Below are 23,634 nucleotides of genomic sequence, written 5' to 3'. Positions count from 1 at the left end.
TTATGACCCCATGGACTGCAGCACAGAAATCAGAATAGCACAGGGTTTTAAACAGCAACAATGAACTATGGAAAAATAATGAATAAATGCATTTTAAACTGCCTACCTACTATCAACTTAATGCAGTGAAAGAATAAAATAAACCCATTTCAGACATGCAAAAGCCTCAAAAAGCTTGCATCCCATTAATCCTTGGGAAACCATGGAAGAAAATGCTCCACCGCACGGGGAAGTAAACCATGAAAGCAGCAGCTATGGATCCAGGAAACAGAAGGGGCACAGAAGAAATGACCAGAGCGAAGGCAAAGAGAAACCCCAGGGCAAGAGCTGTGCCCCTGGTGTAGAGAACCACCTCCGTGTACCTGTCATAGGTTCAGTTGTGTCCCCGCAAAAGCTGTATGTTGATGTCATCCTAACCACCTGGTCTTCAAATGACTGTACTTGGAAGATGGGGTCTTTAAAAAGTTAAAGTTTAAATGAGTTCATTAGGGTGGGCACAATCCAGTGTGACTGGTTTCCATACAAGAAAAGGAAATCTTGACATAGATACAGAGGGAAGACCATGTATAGACAAATGACCAAGATGGTCATTTACGAGCCAAGGAGAGAGGCCTCAGAAGAAACCAGCCCTGCCCATACACAGCCCTCCAGAACTGTGAGAAAATAAACATCCAGTGTTTAAGACACCTAGTCTGTGATTTTTTTTTTTAATGCCAGCCCTGGCAAAGAGTGTCCAACCTAGACCAAGTCAAGAACAAATCCAATCAACCCAAGGAAGATTTCAAACAAAAAGAAGTCTTATGTGTTTTCCCTATCCACATTAGGTCCACAGGAAAAGACACAAAAATGTAGGGGCAAAAGTGGTGTAAGAATAACCATGGCACACCGTGGTTCAGAGGTGAACACTTACCTAGAAAATAACATAAACTTAGGATATTAATTTAACCAAAAGCTGGAAAATAACTATACTAAAAATATGCAGGGAACAGAAGTGTGTATGTGGAAAAATGATATGAAAGAGCTAAAGAACACTCATCTTCTACAGTAGGAAATCAACAGAAAGTACTAGAAACTGAAAAATCAAGAAGTGGTCATATAAGCCTAGTATTTAAATAACAGAGGTAAATATTAAATAATGCAAAAATACATAAAGTGTTGCCCTTGGGGAGTGACAGTCGGGGTAGGGCAGGGTGCTAATGGGAAGACTGCTCTTTTTCATGAAAATCTCAGTAGAACTATTTGAATTTTAAACTACATACATGTGTTTTTCTTATATGTGTTTTTTGATGTGATGAAAATAAAAAATGTAAAAGCTTACTTAAACAGACGACGACACAGCTTTAAAAGAGGAAGTTGCCGGTCCCTTTAGCCAGAGGACTTTCAGTGGTGCGATGTGAGCAGAAGCCAAAACCACAGTGTGCTGAAGAATAAATGAGACACAAGAGGAGCGTGGTTTTCAACAAGCTGTGTCGACAGCTGAGATGAGACGGGGACAGAGAGGACAGGATCCAAGACAGTTTCCCGGGTGACACCTGTGCTGGCAGCGTCCTCCTCAGAAACCGCTGGCCAGGAGCTCCGTGGAACAGTAGGCTCGCTGGCGCCCCATGCCTGTCCCTGGTTGTTCTCTTTCTGCCTCACCGGCTGTCCTGCTCCAATTTCTTTCCAAGTGAGAGTTCATGACATATGCGAGGAAACAATTCCACAAGCGCAGCCTTTTAGCAAGAAAAGCTCTTGTATCTCTGTTAAATCTGGTGGGTAGAAAAAAAATTTTCTGAGCCACCATTTAGATGAAGGGTAGCAGCCTGACTGAGCTCATCAGACACAGCCCAGGGAGGAGGTGAGTTAGAGCACCTCCTTAGCGTCAGGTTCCACAGGATGTTCACTTACGAAACACAACAGGGCAGACAAGCATCACCGGGAGTATCATTCTATGACACAACACTCCAAAATCAGAGGCTTACAAAACAAAGCCAATGTGCCCAAGTATTCACCGAGTATCTACCAAGGCTTATGATGTCATGACAGTTACACCCTTTCTTGAGCAAACAAAGGTTTCTGGCTTCCTCTGCAACTAAAAATAATTACTACCTCCCAAGTGATCCATCTGTGTGTAAACCAGCTAAAGAGATAACTTAGAAAAAGTCAAGGTCAGGCACCATGCCATGGTGAGAGGCTAGTAGAAAAAGACTGCAGCAGGTTACGTTTGATAGAAAAGCAGTAACTTCAGGAGCCATGCAAGTCTCCATGGATATCGCAGGTTTTAAATCTCACATCTTATTCAGTTCATCAAGCAACCTTTACAGTCTACAAAAGTTTTCAAGTTTTCTGAGTAGCTCTACCCAATTGATAACAGTTACCCTGTCAGGTAAATTACTCAGCATTAAGTATTTAGGTCTTTCAATTGGTCTTTCCTGCTCAACTGACAGTCTCAAAGTTTATCCATTCCTGTGTTAGATGGCCTATCTGAAAATTCAGTGAAAGGAAGCTGACAATAAAACAACAGGCTGCCAATGAAAGAAATGTCTAATGATAAAAATACTACAACTAATTACAAATAGTGATTATCTCCTAGGTAGATTTTAACAAAAATATTGAACAGTTAGGGGGAGAAAAAAGATACCCTAGTGATTTGGTCAATAATAGAATATGACAAAAACATGTTTCTGCATGCATACACACACATACACACAGACACACTAACACCACAAGTTTAGTCAGAAAAAAATACATAGAAAACGAAGGTAGAATGTTTCATTAATTTACAAGGGATATTCTTTATTACCTTTATCAGTTCTAAAATATTATCTTCCTTTAAAAAAAATTTGAGAGTGGAATGACAGATCACTTCCTTCACTGTCGTAAATACTGCAAGTTTGTCAGCAGTAGGAAGTATCAATATAATTTTCCCTTAAGCTTGAACATGTAAGGGAGCAATAAAATAGATTATAAACCTCATGTGACCTGATCTTACAAAAAGTCACTTGCTGATTTGAGTCCTGCTCTGGCTCCAGACAGATTTCCGGGGTAGGCGTGTGTCACTTGGTCCATCTATAATCGGCTGAATAGGGTACTCTGTAGTAACTGCCAGGATAAAACCTTCTGTTCGGGCCTCCTTGACTGGCATTCGGCTTTACATTCCAAGAGTATCTCCTCTGGAAATAGTCCTCTCCAGGGGGACCAGGAGGAGGGGCATGGCATCTCTGGTAAATGTTCCGATTCTGTGAAAATTTTCTTAAAATCAAAGTAATAAAACATTATTAGTTTTAATAACTATACATGACAAGCTTTATAAAACTATACATAGACACTCTGGTTCTACTATTTTCAACCTGTGTGATTTTAGCAGATAAAACTGCTTAACCTTTGGCTCTCTCAGGGCTTTATAAAATAGAGTATTATTAAAAACCCTCCATCTTCATGACTGTTTTGAAGGTAAACTAAAACAACGTATTTCTATTACCCACCACAACAACTCGGCACACTGTAGGTCCCCAGAAGCCTTTACCACCTTTCCCTATAGAGGTAAATGCTCATACTATTCTAATCAGATATATTCTCTCCAAGTGTGGCAGGGTTGATATGAAACAGAATGAGCTATTTAGGTTTGAAAACAGGAACCTGCTTTCACCGTATAAGTCAATACATATATAAATTAATTACAAAATGTAGAAATTCTAACCATGGCACATGCAGCTAACTTTGAAAATTAAAATTTAATTGTCCCAAAATTAACACTGGTAAATCTAATATAATCATATAAAAGAAAAGTTGGAGATCTGAGAAAAGTAAACACCCCAAAACCCCTCAACCACAATTAATCTAATTAAACTGGTTAATATTTTCTTTTGGTCTTTTCCTCTTGCATCTTTTTTTGACTGTTGAATCATAACCTATTATTTTCACTTATTATAAGTGAGCTCTCACTTGTAATGACTTTATAAAATATCACAGTATGGATACATCATTTACTTAGCTATTCTTAACTGTTAGAAATGCAAGCTGCTATCAATTTTTCCACTACTGTAAATAACGGCAGGATTAACATTTCAGAACATATATGACTCTATCCTAAGTACTTAGTTCAGAGTGTGATGCACAGTAGGAACTCAGAGAAATGTGTTGAATGATTAAATGCATATATATTTCTCCAAATTTTGAAGTTTTTTCTGTAGTTTCAAGGTTAGCAGGTATGAGCATTTTTATGGCTATTACAGTTATGTTTCAAAAGGGCTATACCTATTTTCAGAGACCCTGGCAACACAAGCAATAACCTTTGAAATGTTTACATCTTCTAAAAATGTCAACATCTTTTGAAAGTGGAAAGTTTACAATGTGCTAAATTAACTTATGTAATAATAACAATCCCAAGGTATGTATTATAAAAGTTTTATTTAAAATATTATTAAAATTTCCATCCAACAGATAAGAGAACAGGAATTTAGAGATCTTACTGAGATCATACAAAGAGTGAACAGCAGAGGTAGCTGCAAACCCAGGCTCAGCCTGACAATCACCACCCTGGATCACCTTGTCAAAAACTGTTGCCAAATTAATAGGCAAAGAAGAATACTGTGCTATTTTAATTGTCCTGAGGTTTTCCTGTTTCTCAAGTAAAAAAAATGTGTGTGATTTACGCTTCAATTCCTCTGCAGATTTCTCTACTGGCAGTGTACTATTTTCCGTATAATTTGCATTTATTATGCTGTACTGAGTCACTTCAGTAGTGTCTGACTCTTTGCACCTATGAACCACAGCCCCAGGCTCCTCTGTCCATGGGATTCTCCAGGCAAGAGTAATGGAGTGGGTTGCTGTGCGCTCCTCCAGGGGATCTTCCCAACCCAGAGATCAAACTCAAGCCTTTTATGTCTCCTGCACTGCAGGTGGATTCTTTACCACTAGTGCCACGTGGGAAGCCCTAATTTTTGTTTACTCTTAAAGAAAACAACCTTCCTTATTCTGAAAACTGTACCCCTATTAATGGAGCCCAAGAATGCAAGGAGACTTCCCAGATGGCACAGTGCTAAAGAATCCACATGCTAATATGGAAGACGTATGTTCGATCCCTGGGTCAGAAAGATCCTCTGGAGGGGGAAATGGGAACCCACTCCAATATTCTTGCCTGGAGAATCCCATGACAGAGGAGCCTGGCAGGCTACAGTCCATGGGGTCACAAAGAGTGGGACGTGACTGAGCGACTAACACACACAGACAAATATGCAAGATCCTTTATGGCACGTACATCAAATTATTGCCTTAAACTAAGTTTAAGGATCAATGAAAACTTCTAAGACCTTATCCCAACTGCCTCTGAAAAATCACCTATTCCCCATCCTATACTTGATTTTCCAGCCCTAAATGCAAAATATGGAGAAAACAACTCCTCCTTGGTTGACATTGACCAGCAAGAAAATACAAGTTCTTCATATTATCATACTGTGTTTGCACCAATTTATAATATTAGCTTCTATTTCAATTCTAGACAAAGGGAAAGCAGAGATACCTTTCTGACTGCTGTAAATCTTGAGTCCAGGTATGGAAATGCCGAGGTTCTGGGTAACCTTGGGTCTGATATATGTTATAGTTAGGTCTTCGGTTAACAGACTTAGCAGCTGTGAAAACTGGCTCCATCATACGTGTTGAATCTTCAAAACCTCTTGTTCTAGATATACTGGAATCCCAATTCCTCAAACAGAATGTTTCCACAAAATATTATTGGTGTCCAAATTTGGCATCAGTTCAGTGACTATATTTTGGCCCATGAAAAAAACAATCCCACCTGACCCCCACACTCCTATTTGCTTAGGTTTCCAAAGCAAGTTAATGAGCTACAAGAAGAATGGATATGTGCAATTTACATGATACAAAAATAGATCTTTCTAACCACAAATATCAGGTATAAAATGCAACCTACTTTCTGATGGGACCGTTCCGAAGGTCTTCAATGTAGTTTTGCCTTTCTAAGCAATGTCCACGGCATCTATTGAATACTGAGGAGAAGATGAACTGTTAGAAATAAGTGTACAAAAAGCAAATCTTTCCCAGAGAAAGCAGATCAAAGAGGAAGTCCACTTACTGATTATTCAGGTTGTCATAGCTCATTATTTCCAGATACATCCCTTTATAAACTTTTGCTAAAAGGTTATCTTATGTCAGAACAAATGAATCACAAACTTCTCTTTTACCGAAATTTGAGAAATTCACCTACATTTCTACTTTCAAATTTTTTAAAAAAGGGAAAACGGTGACAGCTCTCATACTTACATTCAATTGCATCATCTGGCCTCATGCCTTCTACATCAATCAAATACCTAACAGACAACAAAATTCAAGTCATTTGTAAATAAAAAGGGAAAAAAAATCATTTTTGCAAAAAAAAAAAGGTCCAATTTCACTTTACAAATATACATATAAAAGTCCTAAGAAACTATCAGCACATCTAATCAGTAATTATTAAAGAACAATATACGAAAAGGCTTTATTCCAAGGATGCAACGATGACCTAGCTTTAGAAAATCTATTATTTACTTACATTAATACAACAATTAATAAATGAAAGAGAATAAAGTACAGGATCAAACTGGCAAATATTAAAAAGGTATCTAAGATACAACAGTCAGTTCTGATCAGAATGCTTTGCACACTAACAACAGGAGACTTAATATGACAGCATATTCACCAGGAAACCAACAAGTAACAGACAAATTAGGAAAAACATTAACATCATATCTTAAAAAAACACTATTAACCAACTGTAGGAACCAGAAACTTATGAATCGCCATCACTGACAGTTATTTCTTCCTCACCTTCATCCTCAACCCACCACCAAGGCCTAAACAATGGTACTAAATATCTCTAGAATATGTTCACATCTTTCCACCAAAATGACCACCAAATCCTGGTCCAAGCCACCATTATGCCCAGTTTCTACTAACGTCTCCTAATTTGTTTCCTTGCTCTTTATCCCTGTAGTGTATTCCCCACTCAGTAGCCAAATGAGAGGCTGAAAATACAAACTTAATTACACTCACCTTCAACAAAAACAGTTCAATGATTTTCTAATACTCCTAACATCTAAAACCTTAAACACAAACCTGCATGACTGAGCTCCTACCCACACTTCCAGCTCCAGTTTGATGACACGCTTCCCCCACACCCCTGCCTTCTTGGCCAGTTCCTCCAACAGAGCGCATGCTTTCCTCTTACAGGGTCTTTCTTCTCTCTTATCCATAGAAATCTCTCCCCAGTGTCTCTACCTGGTTAACACCTACTTCTCCATCAGATATCAGCTCAAACATCCCTAAAGAAACTTTCTCAAAGGAGAAATATTGTATGAAGGTTGGAACTTTTATGGGCTGGAGATGGGCTGGAAGTTGAGTCCATTGCCAACAGCCAGTGATTTAATCAATCATGCCTATGTAATAATAACCTCAATAAAAGCCCAAAAGGTAGGGGAAGAAACTTCTAATCTCCATGATGAGGTCAAATCCTCCCTAAAATATGTTCTTGTGGTACCATGTCCCTTTCCTTGGCATTTGTCAGAGTTGTAACTGCACGTGCAGAGTCTAATTCTTGAATCTCTATTCCCTCTCTGGACTGTCAGAATTCACAAAGGGTAGGTAAAGTCTCTTTGCTCACACAATTTCCCAAGGCTTGCTGCTAGTACCCAGCACAGTGCTTAAAAACAACAGATGCTCAATATTTAAAATATTTTCTGAATGAACAAACAAAAATTGGTACAGTCACAAAAAGCATAAGGGCATAAACTCTTTAATTCCGAAGTCCCATTCTGAGTTAAGTTATCTGAGACAAAGCGTATACAGTCAAAGACATTCACAGAGGAATGTTCATTACTTTAATGTTTTATAATATCAAAAACTTCTGACTTTCTCTTCATCAGTAAGCAAAGGAATAACGCAGTCTTTAAAAAAGAACAAAGTCTCCAAATATTTTCATAGGAAGATGTCTACCATATATTAAATTATAAACCAGAATATCTAAATATTATACCATGATATCACATGTAGAGTCAGTCCTCTGTATCCACGGGTTTCATTCCTGTGGATATGGAGGGCTGACTATCCTACCAGTTTACACAGGGGACCTGAGCATCTGAGGATTTTGGTATCCATGGGATAGCCTGAAACCCAACCCCTGCAGATATCAAGGGATGATTATATGTGCTTCTATTTGTGCTTTTTAAGTAGAAAAAAAAAATGTGCTAAATTATTACCGGTGGTAATCTCTTAAGTCAAGGGCAAGACTGCTTCTCCTTCATACGTTTCTTTAACTGACTTCCTTTTCTGCATTCAGCTTACATTACTATTGTAAACAAAAAATTTAAACATGGTCTGCCTCTTGGGGTTGGCAACTCACCTGCAAATGAGGTAGCCAGTCCTGTTTAAACCATGGGTACAGTGGACACCAATAAGTCTGTCTATAAAACAGAGAATATGGAATTAAATAAATGAAGTAGCTACCTAAAGACAGGTTATATAATTTTCTGAAGAGTAGCATTTATTGGTTACTACAATACCACCACCATCCTAAAATGGAAAAACTCTGAAGAAAAATATGTTTTAGCAGGAAGATACTATAAAGAATTAATATAGTCAAAATTCATTGCCTCTGGGAAATTTTGCATAGCCTCCAATCATATGCAATAGTATGGACTGGAGCATGCCCATCATGAACTGATTTGACTATAGAAAAAGGGAGTGGGGAAAAAAACAAAACAAAACAGACTACCAAAAGAATGAAACAAATGGAAAGCCTTCACCATTAATGCTCAACAGTATTTATGAAAAGAACAAAGGGTTTCTTGGGTTCCCAAAGTGCTTTTGTTCCTACTCTCATTTGCTGCTCCACACACACCATGGGCCTCTGGTGTTCTCGGGAACATAGCACTGTTCTTATATCACAATGAAAAAGTAAGGCTTGAGATGGTAAGCCCGAGCTGCACTGCAGGCAAACAGAACAAAGACTAGAATCGAGTCTCAGATTTTTCTGAGACTATGAAACTATGATTTCATAGTTTCATATGAGACTGTGAGACTATGAAACTTTCAGATTCTTCTGAAACTATGCCACAGTATCTCTTAGTTTAGCACTTAAAAACAAACAAACAAACAAAAAAAAAATATATATATATATATATGTGAGAAAGCACATAGAAAACAACACGTTTGATCGCTGCAAAAGGCATGTTTGTGACTAGGCGGTGTGTGGCATTCGTCATCTCTGGCCTGGGTTACTACTGCCCAATTTCTAACCCCTTCTATTTCAACTGACCTGCCACATGGAAGATGTTATCTTCTAAAATATAAACCTGGCTGAATTGCTGTTAATTAAAAGTCTTCATTTAGCACAGAATAAAGCCCAAATTTTTAGCAAAGAATTTAGAACTCTTTATAAACAAGTATTAATCTGTCTCTCCAACTGAATTATAAATTCAAACTATCAATCTGTTTCTCCAACTGAATTATAAGTTCAAACTCTGACCTGTGTCATCCACCTCCCTCCTGTCCCCTGCCAGCCTCTCTGCTCCCATTTTCTACTTCTCTGACTTCACTCACTGCCCCCTGTTGAGCCACACTGGCCTTACTGTTCCTTAAACCTGCCAAGCATAGCTGTGCCTCAAGGAATTTGCACATACTAGTCCCTCTGCTTTAGAACACTCCCTCCCACCCCTTCCCCACTCCCTCAGATAGCCAATGGCTTGTTCCTTGCTTCCTTTAAGGCTCTGATCAACTGACATCTTAATAGAGAGGGCCTCCCTGGTCACCTTCCACACTCGCTCACTTCTTTATCTTTTCTTATTTTCCAGAGCACTTACCACCCACTGCCTGACACTCCATATGTTTCTTATTTCTCTCTCCCCCAACTAGAATGTAAAGTGCCTAAGGGCAAGAACTCTTCTGTTCCTACTTGCTAGAACAGTGGCTTCAACTCAGATGGTTATACGATACTTTTGTTGAAAATGAACGTATGACTTCTCTGTCCTTTCATACTAACCTCCAGCCACACCAGAGGCTGCCCCCCCACTGCACAAGTTCAAGCCCTGTGCCTTTTGTACCTGTTCCCAATACCTGGACTGTCCTTTCCTCATTCTGGCAAGATCCTCCTCCCGCAAGGCCAGCTCAGATGCTGTCTCCTCAGCTTCTTCTGTGGCACCTGATTCTTTTTATTTTTGTTTATTTGTTTTTGGTCTCACCACGCAGCATGTGGGATCTTAGTTTCTGGACCAGGGATCGAACCTGCGACCCCTGCACGGGAAGCATGGAGTCTTAACCAATGATGGCTGGGGAAGTCCCTGCACTTGGTTCTTTTATTATAATTAACCCACTGTCTTATAGTTACTACATGCTTATCTTCCTAGATAACCATAAGTCTCTACTAGTCTGCTAGTCTAGACCGTAGAGACTGCTAGTCACCTCTGTTTCCCCATGCCCTAACAACAAACTGAATAGGCTCTCAGTGTTTACTAAACCAATTTATTTTCTGAGTCTCTACCAATTTGAGGGAGTAGAGAGTGTAGCCTCTCCCTCTTTATCAGTGAGCCTGGTATCTGTGGAAGGGATTTATAGCAGAGGAAACCACAAGGGTTCATAAGCAAGATCCAGACGTCAGAGAGCATGGTGAAGTTAGCCCGTTGCTGGCAGAGACCCACAGAGGGGTCGCATGCTGTCGTGTGGGTCAGCGGCATTCCAAAGACAAGAGATTACTCAGTCTTAAAACATGGCAAACACCATGTTCCCTTTGATACCTTTCAACCAATAAACAGGACAAAAGAACATTTTTATTATATATTTCCCATTCAAAGTTTTTAAAAAGAGGTAAGTAAGCTAGTTCAGTTTGTACTTCTCACAACAATCACCTTCCAAACTAAATTGACTCCCCACCAAAAAAAACCCAAAACTAAATTGCTTGAGACCATACAAAGGAAAAATGCCTCTGTTAGCACCACCTTAATGTTATCAAACAGGCCTAATATCAGAACTATTAAAAATATTAAAATTCTCCAACCCCATTTGAAATGCATACCAAAATTCAGGTAAAGAGAAAAAAACAAAAACAAAACACTCACCGTTATCTTTATTTTCTTTCAAAAACCCATTAACAGCATTTTTGAATTTTAAAATAGTGTCATCATCAGGAACCTGATGCCCAACTGTATAAATTTTTAAATAAGGAATATTTTCTGGTAATTCCTACAAGGCAAAACCACGGAATGGATATTATTTCATTTGTAGGGAAAGAACAAAAGATTAATTAGAGAAAGCAAAATATAAACAAAGACATTATTTAATCTAAGTATATCACTCACTCTGATAAGGGACTTTTTTTCCCAAAGCTGTTTTAACCAGGAAGTATCACATGATTCTCGTTAAACTACAGAAAGGACAGTTACTAGGGATGCAAAGCAAATCAACATGAATGAAGGCACATATAACTCAAAGTGATAAATAGTTCTACCTAGTATCTTACATTTCAAGAGCATAAAGCAGCTGTGATTGATTGAAGTAAAATACTACAGTAGAGTCAAAAGAACTTGGAAGTGGAAAATAGAGCAAATTTCATGCACTGTTGAGAACTGGTATTCTTGGGGTGGGAGAAAGTAGATTATCAATAAAAGACAGAATAGGCTAAGTGAAAATTCTGTAGTTCGGAACTTATATGGAAAGTAGCAGTATGAACCTATGATACGCGTGCGAGTGTGCTAAGTCGCTTCAGTCGTGTCTGACTCTTTGTGACCCCATGGACTGTACCTGCCGGGCTCCTCTGTCTGTGGGATTCTCCAGGCAAGAATACTGGCGTGGGCTGCCACGCCCTCCTCCCCCAGATCTTCCCGACCCAGCGATTGAACCCTCATCTCTTATGTCTCCTGCATCAGGAGGGGGGTTCTTTACCACTAACACCACCTGGAAAGCCTTGAACCCATGATATATTTCGTATTAAAAACAAACACACACATGTCCTATCTCGAATCCCTGAAAAAGCCTAGGAACAACTGATGTCACGTCCGAAGGATGCAGTCACTGAGAAGCTCCACTGGCCAAAGGCAGGCCCTCGGTTAGAACAACTGTAACGGAGCCAACCGCTCTCGTTCAGTTACAAAGGCATGTCCGACTCTTTGTGCCCCCATGGACTGCAGCCCGCCAGGCTCCTCTGTCCTTGGGATTCCCCAGGCAAGAGTACTGGAGTGGGTTGCCATTTCCTTCTCCAGGGGATGTTCCCAACCCAGGGATTTAACCTGAGTCTCCTGCATTGGCAGGTGGATTCTTTACCACTAAGCCACCAGGGAAGCCCAATGCAGTCACCACTGGAGGATATTTGTCAATCAACTCATTATTTTGAACACTTTTAAGTAAAAGGAGAAAATCATGCCTCTATAGCTGGGCAACCAAATAGGTTATGCAGGGAATCTTCTCCTGATAGAAATATACCCAGTTAATAAATGAAAAAGGAACTACAGAATTAACCATTTTTTGAAGCCCCAACTGAGTTAATAGATGTAGGAATCAATCATCAGTGACTGTTATGATCATAGAAAGAGACAACCATATGTCTCCACAGAAGACCTATATCCATCATTGCTTATGATGATCAACACCTGTTCATTCTCATCTATGAAACTGCTTTACCAAAAGAAAACATTCAAGCTTCATTCAGATCAAGCCTCTAGGTCCAACTACCAATTTACAGGAAATAAAAGGACTGAAGAATATGTTTAACAACACATTAACAAATGAGATCATCAAAATCTAGATGGGACAATTAAACCAGTTTCTTTAAAAAATAAAATTCAAAGAGAAAAAAAAGTGAGAGAGACATGGAAGAAGAACCTACAAAAAAATAAAGATAAAATTAGAGACCTAACAATAAGACCACACCAAGTAACATGTGGACCATATTTGGATCCAATTCAGAATTCTTAAAAACAGCTTTTTATGACATTTAGGAGACAACTGCAAATTTCAGCACTGACTGGATATTTAATAATATTAAAGAATGATACTAAGGAATAAAAGTCCTAAATTCTAAATATATATATAACAAAAAATATTTATGTGTAATTAAATGTTATCTAGGATCTGCTACACAATGAAATAGAGTGAAACTGGCAGAGGTATAAATGAAGCATGAGAGACATCAGTTGATAAATATTATAGCAAGATGATTTCATGGACTTCTCAACATACAAAGAACACTCAGAATTTTGCATACTTCTGTATATGTTTAAATTTGCAATAATTGTTTATGACACTGTAGGAAACAGTTTGTCAGGTTCTCAAAGGTTAAACACAGAACTAACATATAATCCAACAACTCTGCTCTGACCTACACTGCACATCCAAAAGAACGGAGAGCTACAATTTGAACAAATATATGTACACCAATGTTCACAGCAGCATGGTTCACGATAGCTACAATGTGGAAACAAGCCAAGTGTCAATCAACAGAAGAGTAACAAAATATAGTATATACACACAATAGGATTTATGAAGTCTTAGAAAGGAATGGCATTTTGTCACATGCTATAACAATGATAAACCTTGAAAATATTATGCTTTGTGAAATAGGCCAGATGTAGGACAGATCTTGTAGATGCCACTTACACGAGGTATGGCGAAAAGGCAAATTCACAGAGACAGAAAGCAGAATAGAGGTTCCTAAGGGCTGGTGGGAGGGAAAATGGGGTTGGCAGTGTTTAGCGATTACAGTTTCTGTTGAGGATGATGAAAACATTTTGAGTATAGACACTGGTGATGGCTACATAACATTGTGACTGTATTTAATGCCACTGAATTGTATACTTATAAATGGTTAAAATAAATATTATTTATGTATATTTATCCACAATAAAAAAAGAGGAACAACTAAGTTCAAATTTCAACTCTTACTTTTCTGAATCTGTTTCATTTCTGTAAAACTAGTAAGTGTAATTGTCTATCCTCTGAGTAAGTGCAGAGGAAGCACAGCAGAAGATATTAGTACTACCACCACTTCAACAGCAAAGGATTGTTGTGAGGATTAATTAAGACAATAGATATGAAAGAACTTTTAAAATGGCAAAATGCTATACAAGTATTAAGAAACATTAGGTGTTACTGTTTCCAAAGGCCATGGAACAGATCAGAAGAATAATTCTTTTGCACTGATGTGTCCTACAAGGGCCAAGAGAATATACAGGTTTCTGTATTATATCAAAAGATATTAGGAAAAGAAAGCATAAAACTTAAGAGAACAATTGCCTTTTACTGTGATGCTTAAACATGTTTAAGCAACTGCTTAAACAAATAAAGACAATGGATATATGTTCTTTCCTTTCAGGCTTACTATTCTTACTAACAGTTTACTTCATTTTCAAACTATACAACAGGGAAGCTTACAGAATTCTTAAGCAGATCCAGAGCCTATTGCCAAATGGTACAATTCAATTCACGTCTTCAATCTCATTTTCTTAATCTCATAGCAGAGAGAAATCAGAAATGTGTACTTAAAGAAACCACCAACTTTCCTTTTTGAACTATTACTCATGAAAGAAGGCCAGGATTCACCTTAGTGTAAGATGATAAATATCGAATTACTAAAAATTATTACAGTTCCAGAAAAAAGGTCCATTTAAACTGCAAGTTCCATTTACCTCTGGCTTATAATAGCGGCGAGTATATGTTAAGTCAATAATCAGTCCAAGTTCTTCATTCTGTTCTTGGATTTTGTTAAAAAGATCCAAGGGGGAAAAACATTCTTCTGGGGCAAGATGCTTTTCAAAACTCTGTCAGAGAGAATGAAATTTAGAAAAAACATGTGCTTAAAATCCATTCTTATATTATTCATTTACTCAAGTCCTGTGATGCTAACATGAGGTTCAAAGCAAAGTTTCCTCCTCTGGAATTTACAAGCTATATTACAATCCTTTCTTCCAGAGAGATTAGAGGGAAGCATTTCTATATATTTATTTCTGTTTTGTTTCTTTCATGCTGGTCTCCTAACCAGACTGTAAACTCCCAGAAGGCAGGGACCACATCAGTTTTGCCTACCACTGTACTGCCAACTCCAAGCAGAGTGCCTATAAATAGACACATATAAATTAATACTTCCTGAATACATATATGAAGGATGGCTTTCATTGCTTGTATGCACTTGGCTTATTTACCTACTCTTTCCCATTGATCTGTTTGGTTATTCAAGTCCCAGCAACACATTTTCTTTGAAATATATTACTAGCCTAGTTTTATAGCAGTTTTAGATTCAGAGCAAAACTGAGCAGAAAGTACACAGTTCCCATTTATACCGTCTGTCCTTCATCCCATACAGCCTTCTCCATGATCAACATTCCATACTAGTGTGCTTCATTTCTTAGAATTCATGGACCAACACTGACACATCATTACCAAAGTCCACAGTTTTTTGCATTCACAGTGCAAGTAACTTTTTTTATTTCTGGTACAGTCATGCCCAAATATATACATACTGAGATATATATCGTCGTTGTTGTTGTTGAGTTGGTTAAGTCATGTCTGACTCTTTTGCAACCCAATGGACTGTAGCCTGCCAGGCTCCTCTGCCCATGGGATTTCCAAGATAAGAATACTGGAGTGGGTTGCCATTTCTTTCTCCAGGGGATCTTTCCAATCCAGGGATCAAACTTGTGTCTCTTGCTTGGCAGGCAGATTCTTTACCACTGAGCCCCCAGGGAAGTCCCAAGGTACATATTACTTTATTATAGATTACTTTATTTACTCTTTACTTATAGTTAAAGTATTACATTGATTTTTCCCTATGAAATTAGGTCGTATTTATCTATGAATTCATTTTAGGACAGTAGAGGAGGTAGTAAGGAAAAAGAAAGTATAAAAAAAGGAAAATGGAGTACAACAGGGTTGAGAACTAGGGTTCTATCTGGTGAATACAGATTTTGAAAAAATACTATATCAACTTTTGCGTACCTTTTTCAAAGGAACTTTGAAAGCAATGAAACGAGTCCCAGGCATCCTCTGTCCAACTGGGAGGTAGTCTTTCCACCTATTAATACATTTTTTGTTAGGCAAATTTTATATTAGTCTGTCTCCCAGCACAGGATGAATGCACCTTCAAAATGGAAATGAAAGTCCTCTACAGTAGATTCCTCTTCTTTCAGCTTTGCATTTTATTCAAATCCACCTAGTAATAACCTTTACTTCCCTAGTTCCAGTTTTCCGATCCTGAACGCAGATAAAAAGTAACAAAACAGTGCAAAGGTCTTAACAAAGTATATCTAAAATCAGAGATGGCCAGAACTGACTCTCTAATAAAAACGGCCTGGTGTTGAATATTAAGGTATCATTAATACAAGCAGGTTGACTGAAATAGTTTAAACACAATATTTTCACTTCCCAGTTTATTCTTAGTCCTCATTTAACTGATGTCATCAAATTCAGTTCAGTTCAGTTCAGTTCAGTTCAGTTGCTCAGTCATGTCGGACTCTTTGCCACCCCATGAATCGCAGCACGCCAGGCCTCCCTGTCCATCACTAACTCCCGGAGTCCACTCAGACTTAGGGAACTTCAAATCCGTATTTTAAAAGAAAACTTGATATTAAAGGGATTGTGAAGGTCACAAAATGCTAGGAATCACGGTGAAAAGTAATATTTGAACTGATTTCTGTAAGATGAGTTGGAACTAAGGTTAACTCAGTGTATCTGAAGTACAGAAAGCGAGCGCAAAAGTTCAGTATTAGGATGGAGAAGACGTGACAGATTCAAAAGAAATTCAGGAGATAAAATGGAGTTGATTTAATAGGATATGCAGCGGAAGAAACGAAAGTCTCAGGGAATAAATGGGTTTACTGTACATATGAGTAAAGTCTCAAAATTAATTTGAACGTACAGAGATAGATCTCTCAATGACACCTGTTCTGAAGCAAGACTATGCTCTTTACGATCCCCGGAGACAACATAACGCACAACTGTTTCTTTGGAAAATTCGGCGGTATTGTTTTGTTTTGTTTTGTTTTCCCCCACTAAAACTCAGTTCCTCTATTTTCTGTGCCAAAAACAACACAGCTTCAGGAACTGGAAGTGAAAACTGAAAGTGCTAGTCGTTTAGTGATGTCCGACTCTGCGACTATTCTCCACGCAAAAATACAGGAGTGGGTTGTCATCCCCTTCTCCAAGGGTATCTTCTCAGAGATCGAACTCGGGACTCCTGCATTGCAGGCGGATTCTTTAACCCGTCTGAGTCACCAGGGAAGACCTGAGGAATTGAAGGGGAGTCTATTTTGGTAATTACGCTGTGTCCCCAACACCGACAGTCTCACCTTAAAAAAAGCAGTCCTTTGGCATTTTACCTGAAAAGCAATGACCAGAGCCTCGCTTTTGAAACAATGGGGAGAAATCAGAACATCACACGCCGTGCCTTTCTGCTACTCTGAACGCAGCCGCGAGAGGGTCAATGCCGACTAGCACAAGGCGGACGGTCCAAGCCGGCCGGGGTATACACGACAGGCGGAGAGCACAAGAGATGAAGACCAGGCCCAGGGGCTCTGAGCTGAAAGGGCAACTCCCAAGGACCAAGGCGTGTATTACCTTTCGGGGATGTGGTTTCCGCCCTTCTTCTTGGCTGACGAATGTCCAGAAAAGACGCGATCCTGGTCCCAGTGACCACCGGCATGATGCCACTGGCTCATGTGACCCCCAAGATGCCGCGCACGCAACGCCAAGAGTGCAAAAGCTGCCAGCCCAGAGACCCGGGTGCCGGCACGAACCCAAACCGGAAACGCCCTAAGAAGCAACCCACGCAGCGCCAGGATTTCCTTCTATTGCGCATGCGCCACCGCCTGCCGAGATGACGTCATCACGACGGCTGACTGAGAGACTTGATCCGTAAACAGGACTCTGGCTGCAATAGCCTCCTTACCCAGAGGCGGGTTGTACAGGTCTATGATTTCGTGTGTGCACTCTTCAGAATTCCAATAGTGCGGGACATAGAGAGTCTTTCCACTCTCCCAGTGCTTTGTGTGGCTCTTTCGGCTATTTTCCAAGTGCTTACATTCACACTTGTATATTGTGTATACGTATTTGTGCCTAATGGCTCAGATAAGCCTATGATACCACTTTAATAGCAGATAGCGAAAAGGAACTAAAGAGCCTCTTGATGAGGGTGAAAGAGCAGAGTGAAAAAGCTTGCTTAACCGTCCCATCACTTCATGGCAAATAGAAGGGAAAGGTGAAAGCAGTGACATATTTCTTCTTGGGCTCTAAAATCACTGCACATGGTGACTGCAGGCATGAAATTAGAAGAGGATTGCTTCTTGGCAAGAAAGCTGTGAAAAACCTAGACAGTGTAATAAAAAACAAAGGCAACGCCTTGCTGACAAAGGTCCGTATAGTCAAGGTTATGGTCTTTCCAGTAGTCATGTATGGATGTGAGTGCTGGACCATGAAGGAGGCAGAGCACCAAAGAATTGATGTTTTCGAGCTGTGGTGCTGGAGAAGATTCTTGAGAGTCCCTTGGACAGCTAGGCAATCAAACCAGTCAATCTTAAAGAAAATCAACCCTGACTACTCATTGGAAGGACTGGTGCCGAAACTGCAGCTTCAATACTTTGGGCACCTGTTGCTAACAGCCAGTTCATCGGAAAAGACCCTGATGCTGGGAAAGATTGAATGCAGTATACGGGAATGGAATATAAAGGACCCTGGGATATTTGGAGCACCAGACATCTAAGTGTTTGACACTAACAAAATATAACAGTATCTGGCAAGGCCATGCAAGGGTTTGAAGGATTTCAGTATTTAATTAAATCCAAATGTGACAATAGGGTGAATTAAGAAGAGCCTCGGCGGGTAGATGAACTGGATATGTTACACCAAGACATCTCAGTTAACCTAATGGGTTCAAAATGCAGGAAGTGAGTCTATAGGACAAGACAATACCCTAACTATAAAAATAAAGCTTTGTAGTATAGTCTGAAGTCAGGAAGGGTGATTCCTCTAGCTCCATTCTGCTTAAGATTTCTTTGATTGTGCAGCGTCTTTTGTGTTGCCACACAAATTGTGAAATTTTTTGTTCTAGTTTTGTGAAAAATGCCATTGGTAATTTGGTAAGGATTGCATTGAATCTGTAGATTACTTTGGGAAGTATAGTTTTTTCACACTATTGATTCTTCCAGTTCAGGAAAATAATAGATCTCTCCATCTGTTTATGTCATCTTTGATTTCTTTCATCAGTGTCTTATAGTTATCTGTATGCAACGTTTTTGTCTCCTTAGGTAGGTTTATTCCTAGATATTTTATTATTTTTGTTGTAATGGTCAATGAGATTGACATCTTAATTTCTCTTTCTGATTTTTCAATGTTAGTGTATAGGAATGGAAGTGTACTGATTTGTGTCCTGCAACTTTACAAAATTCACTGACTAGCCCTAGTTCTGATAGTATCTTTAGGACTTTCTATGTATAGTGTCATGCCATCTGCCAACAGTAAGAGTTTTAATTCTTTCCAATATGGGTTCCTTTTATTTTTTAATCTTCTCTGATGCCATGGCTAGGACTTCCAAAAGTATGCTGAATAATAGTGGTAAAAGCTACAGTCTTCAAGACAGTATGGTGAAAGTGAAAGTGAAAGTGAAGTCACTGAGTCGTGTCCGATTCTTTGCAACCCCATGAACTGTAACCTACCAGGCTCCTCCGTCCATGCGTCCATGCAGTTTTCCAGGCAAGAAGACTGAAGTGGGTTGCCATTTCATTCTCCAAGACAGTATGGTACTGGCACAAAAACAGAAATATAGACCAATGGAAAAAGACAGAAAGCCCAGAGGTAAACCCACACACCTATGGGCACCTTATCTTTGACAAAGGAGGCATGAATATACAATGGAATAAAAGATAGTCTCTTCAATAAGTGCTGCTGGGAAAACTGGACAGCTACATGTAAAAAAGTGAAATTAGAACACTTTCTAATACCATACACAAAGATAAACTCAAAATGGATTAAACACTTAAATGTAAGACCAGAAACTATAAAACCCTTGGAGGAAAACAGAAGTAGAATACTCTTTGACATAAATCACAGCAAGATCCTCTACGACCCACCTCCTAGAGTAACGGAAATAAAAACACAAATAAACAAATGGGACCTAATTAAACTTAAAAGTTTTTGCATAGCAAAGGAAACCATAAGCAAGATTAAAATACAAAGCTCAGAATGGGAGAAAATAATTGCAAATGAAACAACTGACAAAGGATTAATCTCCAAAATATACAAGCAGCTCAGGCAGCTCAATATCAGAAAAACAAATAGCCCAATAAAAAATGGGCAGAAGATCTAAACATGCATGTCTCTAAAGAGGACATACAGATCGCTAATAAACACATGAAAAATGCTCAACATTGCTCATTATTAGGTAAGTGCAAATCAAAACTACAATGAAGTATCACCTTCTTACTGTCAGAATTGACATCACCAAAAAATCTACAAACAATAAATGCTGGAGAGAATGTTGAGAAAAAGGAACCCTCTTGCATCGCTTGTGGGAATGTAAGTTGATATAGCCACTGTGGAGAACAGTAAGGAGATTGAAAAAAAAAAAAAACAGAAATAAAACCATTATATGACCCAGAAATCCCACTACTGGGCATATACCTTGAGCAAACCACAATTCTAAAAGACACATGTACCCCAATGTTCTTAGCAGTACTATTTACAATAGCCAGGACATGGAAGCAACCTAGATGTTCATCAACAGATGAATGGATAAAGAAACTGTGGTACATCTATACAATGGAATAGTACTCAACCATAAAAAAGTATGAATTTGTCAGTTCTCATGAGGTGCATGAAGCTAGTGCCTATTATACAAGTGAAGTAAGTCAGAAGGAGAAAAATAACTATCATGTATTAACATATACATATGGAATCTAGAAAAATTGTACTGATGAACATCTTTGTAGGGTAGTAATACAGTCGCAGACGTACAGAACAGACTTGTGGACACAGTGGGTGAAGGAGAGGGTGGGGTGAATTAAGAGCATAGCATTGAAACATGTACATTACCAAAGGTGAAATAGATAGCCAGTGGGATTTGCTGTATGATGCAGGGAGCTTGACTCCATGCTGTGTGACAACCTAGAGGGGTGACATGGAATGGAAGGTGGAAGGGAGGTTCAAGAGGGAGGGGACATATGTATAGCTATGGCTGATCCACGTTGATGTATGGCAGAAACCAACACAACATTGCAAAGCAATTATATTCCAATTAAAAATAAATAAAATTTAAAAATAAGACCTGAGGTCAAGGAAGGGTTGATGTTCCAAAGTGTTGAACTCTTTTAATTTCTTCTTCCTACATGTAAGATTCTCTTAGAGGATAAGATGATGCTGAGATTGTAAGCTAAAGTTAAATGATTGGAACTAGGGAAACCAAATAAGTTACTTAGGTTTGGTGGAATCAGGAAAAGCCCAACTCATAGTTTCCCTAAGTAGAACTGAATATTGGAACTGAACATTTTAATATGTAAACATTTTATTGCTACCAAAATTGGTCTTACTGCATTTCCCTCTATCTCACACCATCCACCCAAACCTGCAGTAGTCATGAGTCCCTTGATATCCATGGGAATATAGAGAAAGAGAGACTTGTTTAGCTTGCAGGTATTTAGTATATATTGTTAGCTTCACATCACATACTAGAATCATGGAAATAGGCCATCTGAAGTATGAAGCTTAGGGGGAAAAACCTTGATATATACTTAAAAGCCTAAGCCACATCTGTACACCACACTGTTCACAATTTCTTGTCAGTTAAGTATCATCCCCCATATATTTCATAACAGGGAAAACAAGCATATAAATTAAATATGTGTCTTCAGAGATCCCATCTATGAGAAACCTTCTTGGTATTAGCAAAGTCCCCACATAGATTGCTCTTTGCACCCCTGAAAGCTTACTACCAAGGAAAATGAACAGAACCATAGATTCCCTCCTTCAAATCAGCTTACCCCACATATAAGTCGTTAGCAACTCAGCCATAACTCACATTATCAAAATCACAAGAGTGGTTAGTGAGAAAAGCACTAACGGGGGGGAAAAGCAGAGGACTCCAGACCAAGTCAGGCTGACAGCAGATAGCGGCTCCTTCCACTTGGGTACACAGTGCACCTCAACAAAATGCCTTTTTCACAGACGCTGTTTAAAGTTTTTCCACAAAATCCATCAGGCCAAGTTAGTTCATGATGCTTCAAAATAAACATGCAGTATGCCTTACAACGCTGGATTCCTTACAAAATATGACAAAAAAAAAGAACCATGTAGGCAAAACCAGAGCATTTAAAAACAGTCTGTATTCTATAAACACACCAGTGAATGATATAAATAAGGTAATATGACATAAAATGAAAAATACATGTAAGATTATTCTTTTTAGTGTACAGAATTCATGGCAGTTGCTGCACTATCTAGCTACATAAATATATCTGTATCTAAAATTGTTAGTTCTTTTAATACAAGGTGAGGCCAAAGTGTGTCCACTTGCTTCTCACAGAAATTGAAAAATCTACATGACTCTCTTTTAACCTGTGCCCTTTCACCTTACCAGCACGCCACCCCCAGCCTATTTTCCACAAATGTCTTCTTCTATCTCTAATTCTCCTGTTCATTTTGTCTGGCCTCACATCCAAGCATGCAAGAGAGAATCCAAGAGGCTCAAGATTCTAGAGTGGCTGTTTGCCAAGGGGAGGAGGCTACAGCAACTGCCACCCTGGATATACTTACATGGGAAGGAAAAGGGACAGTATCCAGAATGCCTCTCATATATAAAAGAGCTGGATGGCAGGATGCCTGTGTGGGCCAAGGAACCAGAGGTAGCAAATTATGGTCAAAAGAATTGCAGCCAAAGGCTGCAAGAGAAAAGGTCTGCAACCAGCTGTGTGTCCTAGCTCTCTGGTATTTGCTTCCATTGGGCTGAGTCTATTTTGTGAAGCATCAAGCACTGAAAAGAAGACTCTGATGCTGGAAGTTGACAGGAAGTAACAAGCAAGATGGTAAAAATGCAAGATCAAGAGTTGTCCCAGAAACAAAGCCTAAAACAACAACAACAACAAAAATGGAGGGCAGAAGAGAAATGCAAGTCCAACCTGGCCCAGCCCAAGAAAAGGAGGAGTCAAGGAGACGAAACTAAAAGAGAAGAGCCTTGGACCACATCATTCTCCACAAGGTGCACTCAACCAGCTTCGCCCTACTCTTTAACGAAGTTACGAAAAGAGCTTCTTAATCCCTTCCTTTGCTCCTTAAAAGCTACTGCAAGTTCACAAATGTAATAGACTGATAGGATTTCAGAACAACTATAATAGTTCAAACTGGATGGCTCTTTCCTTCTTCTCTAAGGTTATTAATTAACCAAGACATACGTAACTGTAAGTACACAACATAAAATATAATGCTATGTAGAATATAAGTAACTATGTTAATTATATTAATGAGCATCTATAAGAAATGTTGCAATGATTTCCTTCATGGAAGAGCTTGAGGGAAGTAAATCTGTCTTGGAGGACTTCACCTCCCCGAAGCTCAAACATTTAGGTGTTTCCTACACCTTTTTTCTGCATCCAATCCTGTCTTCTTATTGGTGATCTGACCTCCCTATTGGCTGTATCA

The 23,634-nt window shown here is 39.0% G+C and overlaps 1 protein-coding gene across 2 annotated transcripts; it reads right to left on the bottom strand.

Annotated features, from left to right (window-relative positions):
* Positions 1-2,742: 2,742 nt before the first annotated feature.
* On the bottom strand, positions 2,743-17,805 carry DUSP11 (dual specificity phosphatase 11). Of its 2 annotated transcripts, none has more exons than XM_040223893.1 (9): positions 17,569-17,801; positions 15,952-16,027; positions 14,646-14,777; positions 11,085-11,208; positions 8,375-8,435; positions 6,262-6,308; positions 5,912-5,987; positions 5,501-5,689; positions 2,743-3,231 (listed from the first exon to the last, which is right to left on the bottom strand). In XM_040223893.1, exons 1-9 carry the CDS (start codon positions 17,667-17,669, stop codon positions 3,036-3,038), a joined length of 1,002 nt encoding a protein of 333 aa, XP_040079827.1. In that variant the 5' UTR covers positions 17,670-17,801; the 3' UTR covers positions 2,743-3,035. The 2 variants fall into 2 exon arrangements, with proteins under 2 accessions (XP_040079827.1, XP_040079828.1); XM_040223894.1 differs by having other exon boundaries at positions 2,750-3,231; positions 5,501-5,683; positions 17,569-17,805.
* Between the last annotated feature and the right edge of the window lie 5,829 nt (positions 17,806-23,634).

Source organism: Oryx dammah, unplaced genomic scaffold (genome assembly GCF_014754425.2).
Source record: "Oryx dammah isolate SB20612 unplaced genomic scaffold, SCBI_Odam_1.1 HiC_scaffold_25, whole genome shotgun sequence".
Classification (NCBI taxonomy): domain Eukaryota; kingdom Metazoa; phylum Chordata; class Mammalia; order Artiodactyla; family Bovidae; genus Oryx; species Oryx dammah.
This window is presented reverse-complemented; position numbering and strand designations above follow the sequence as displayed.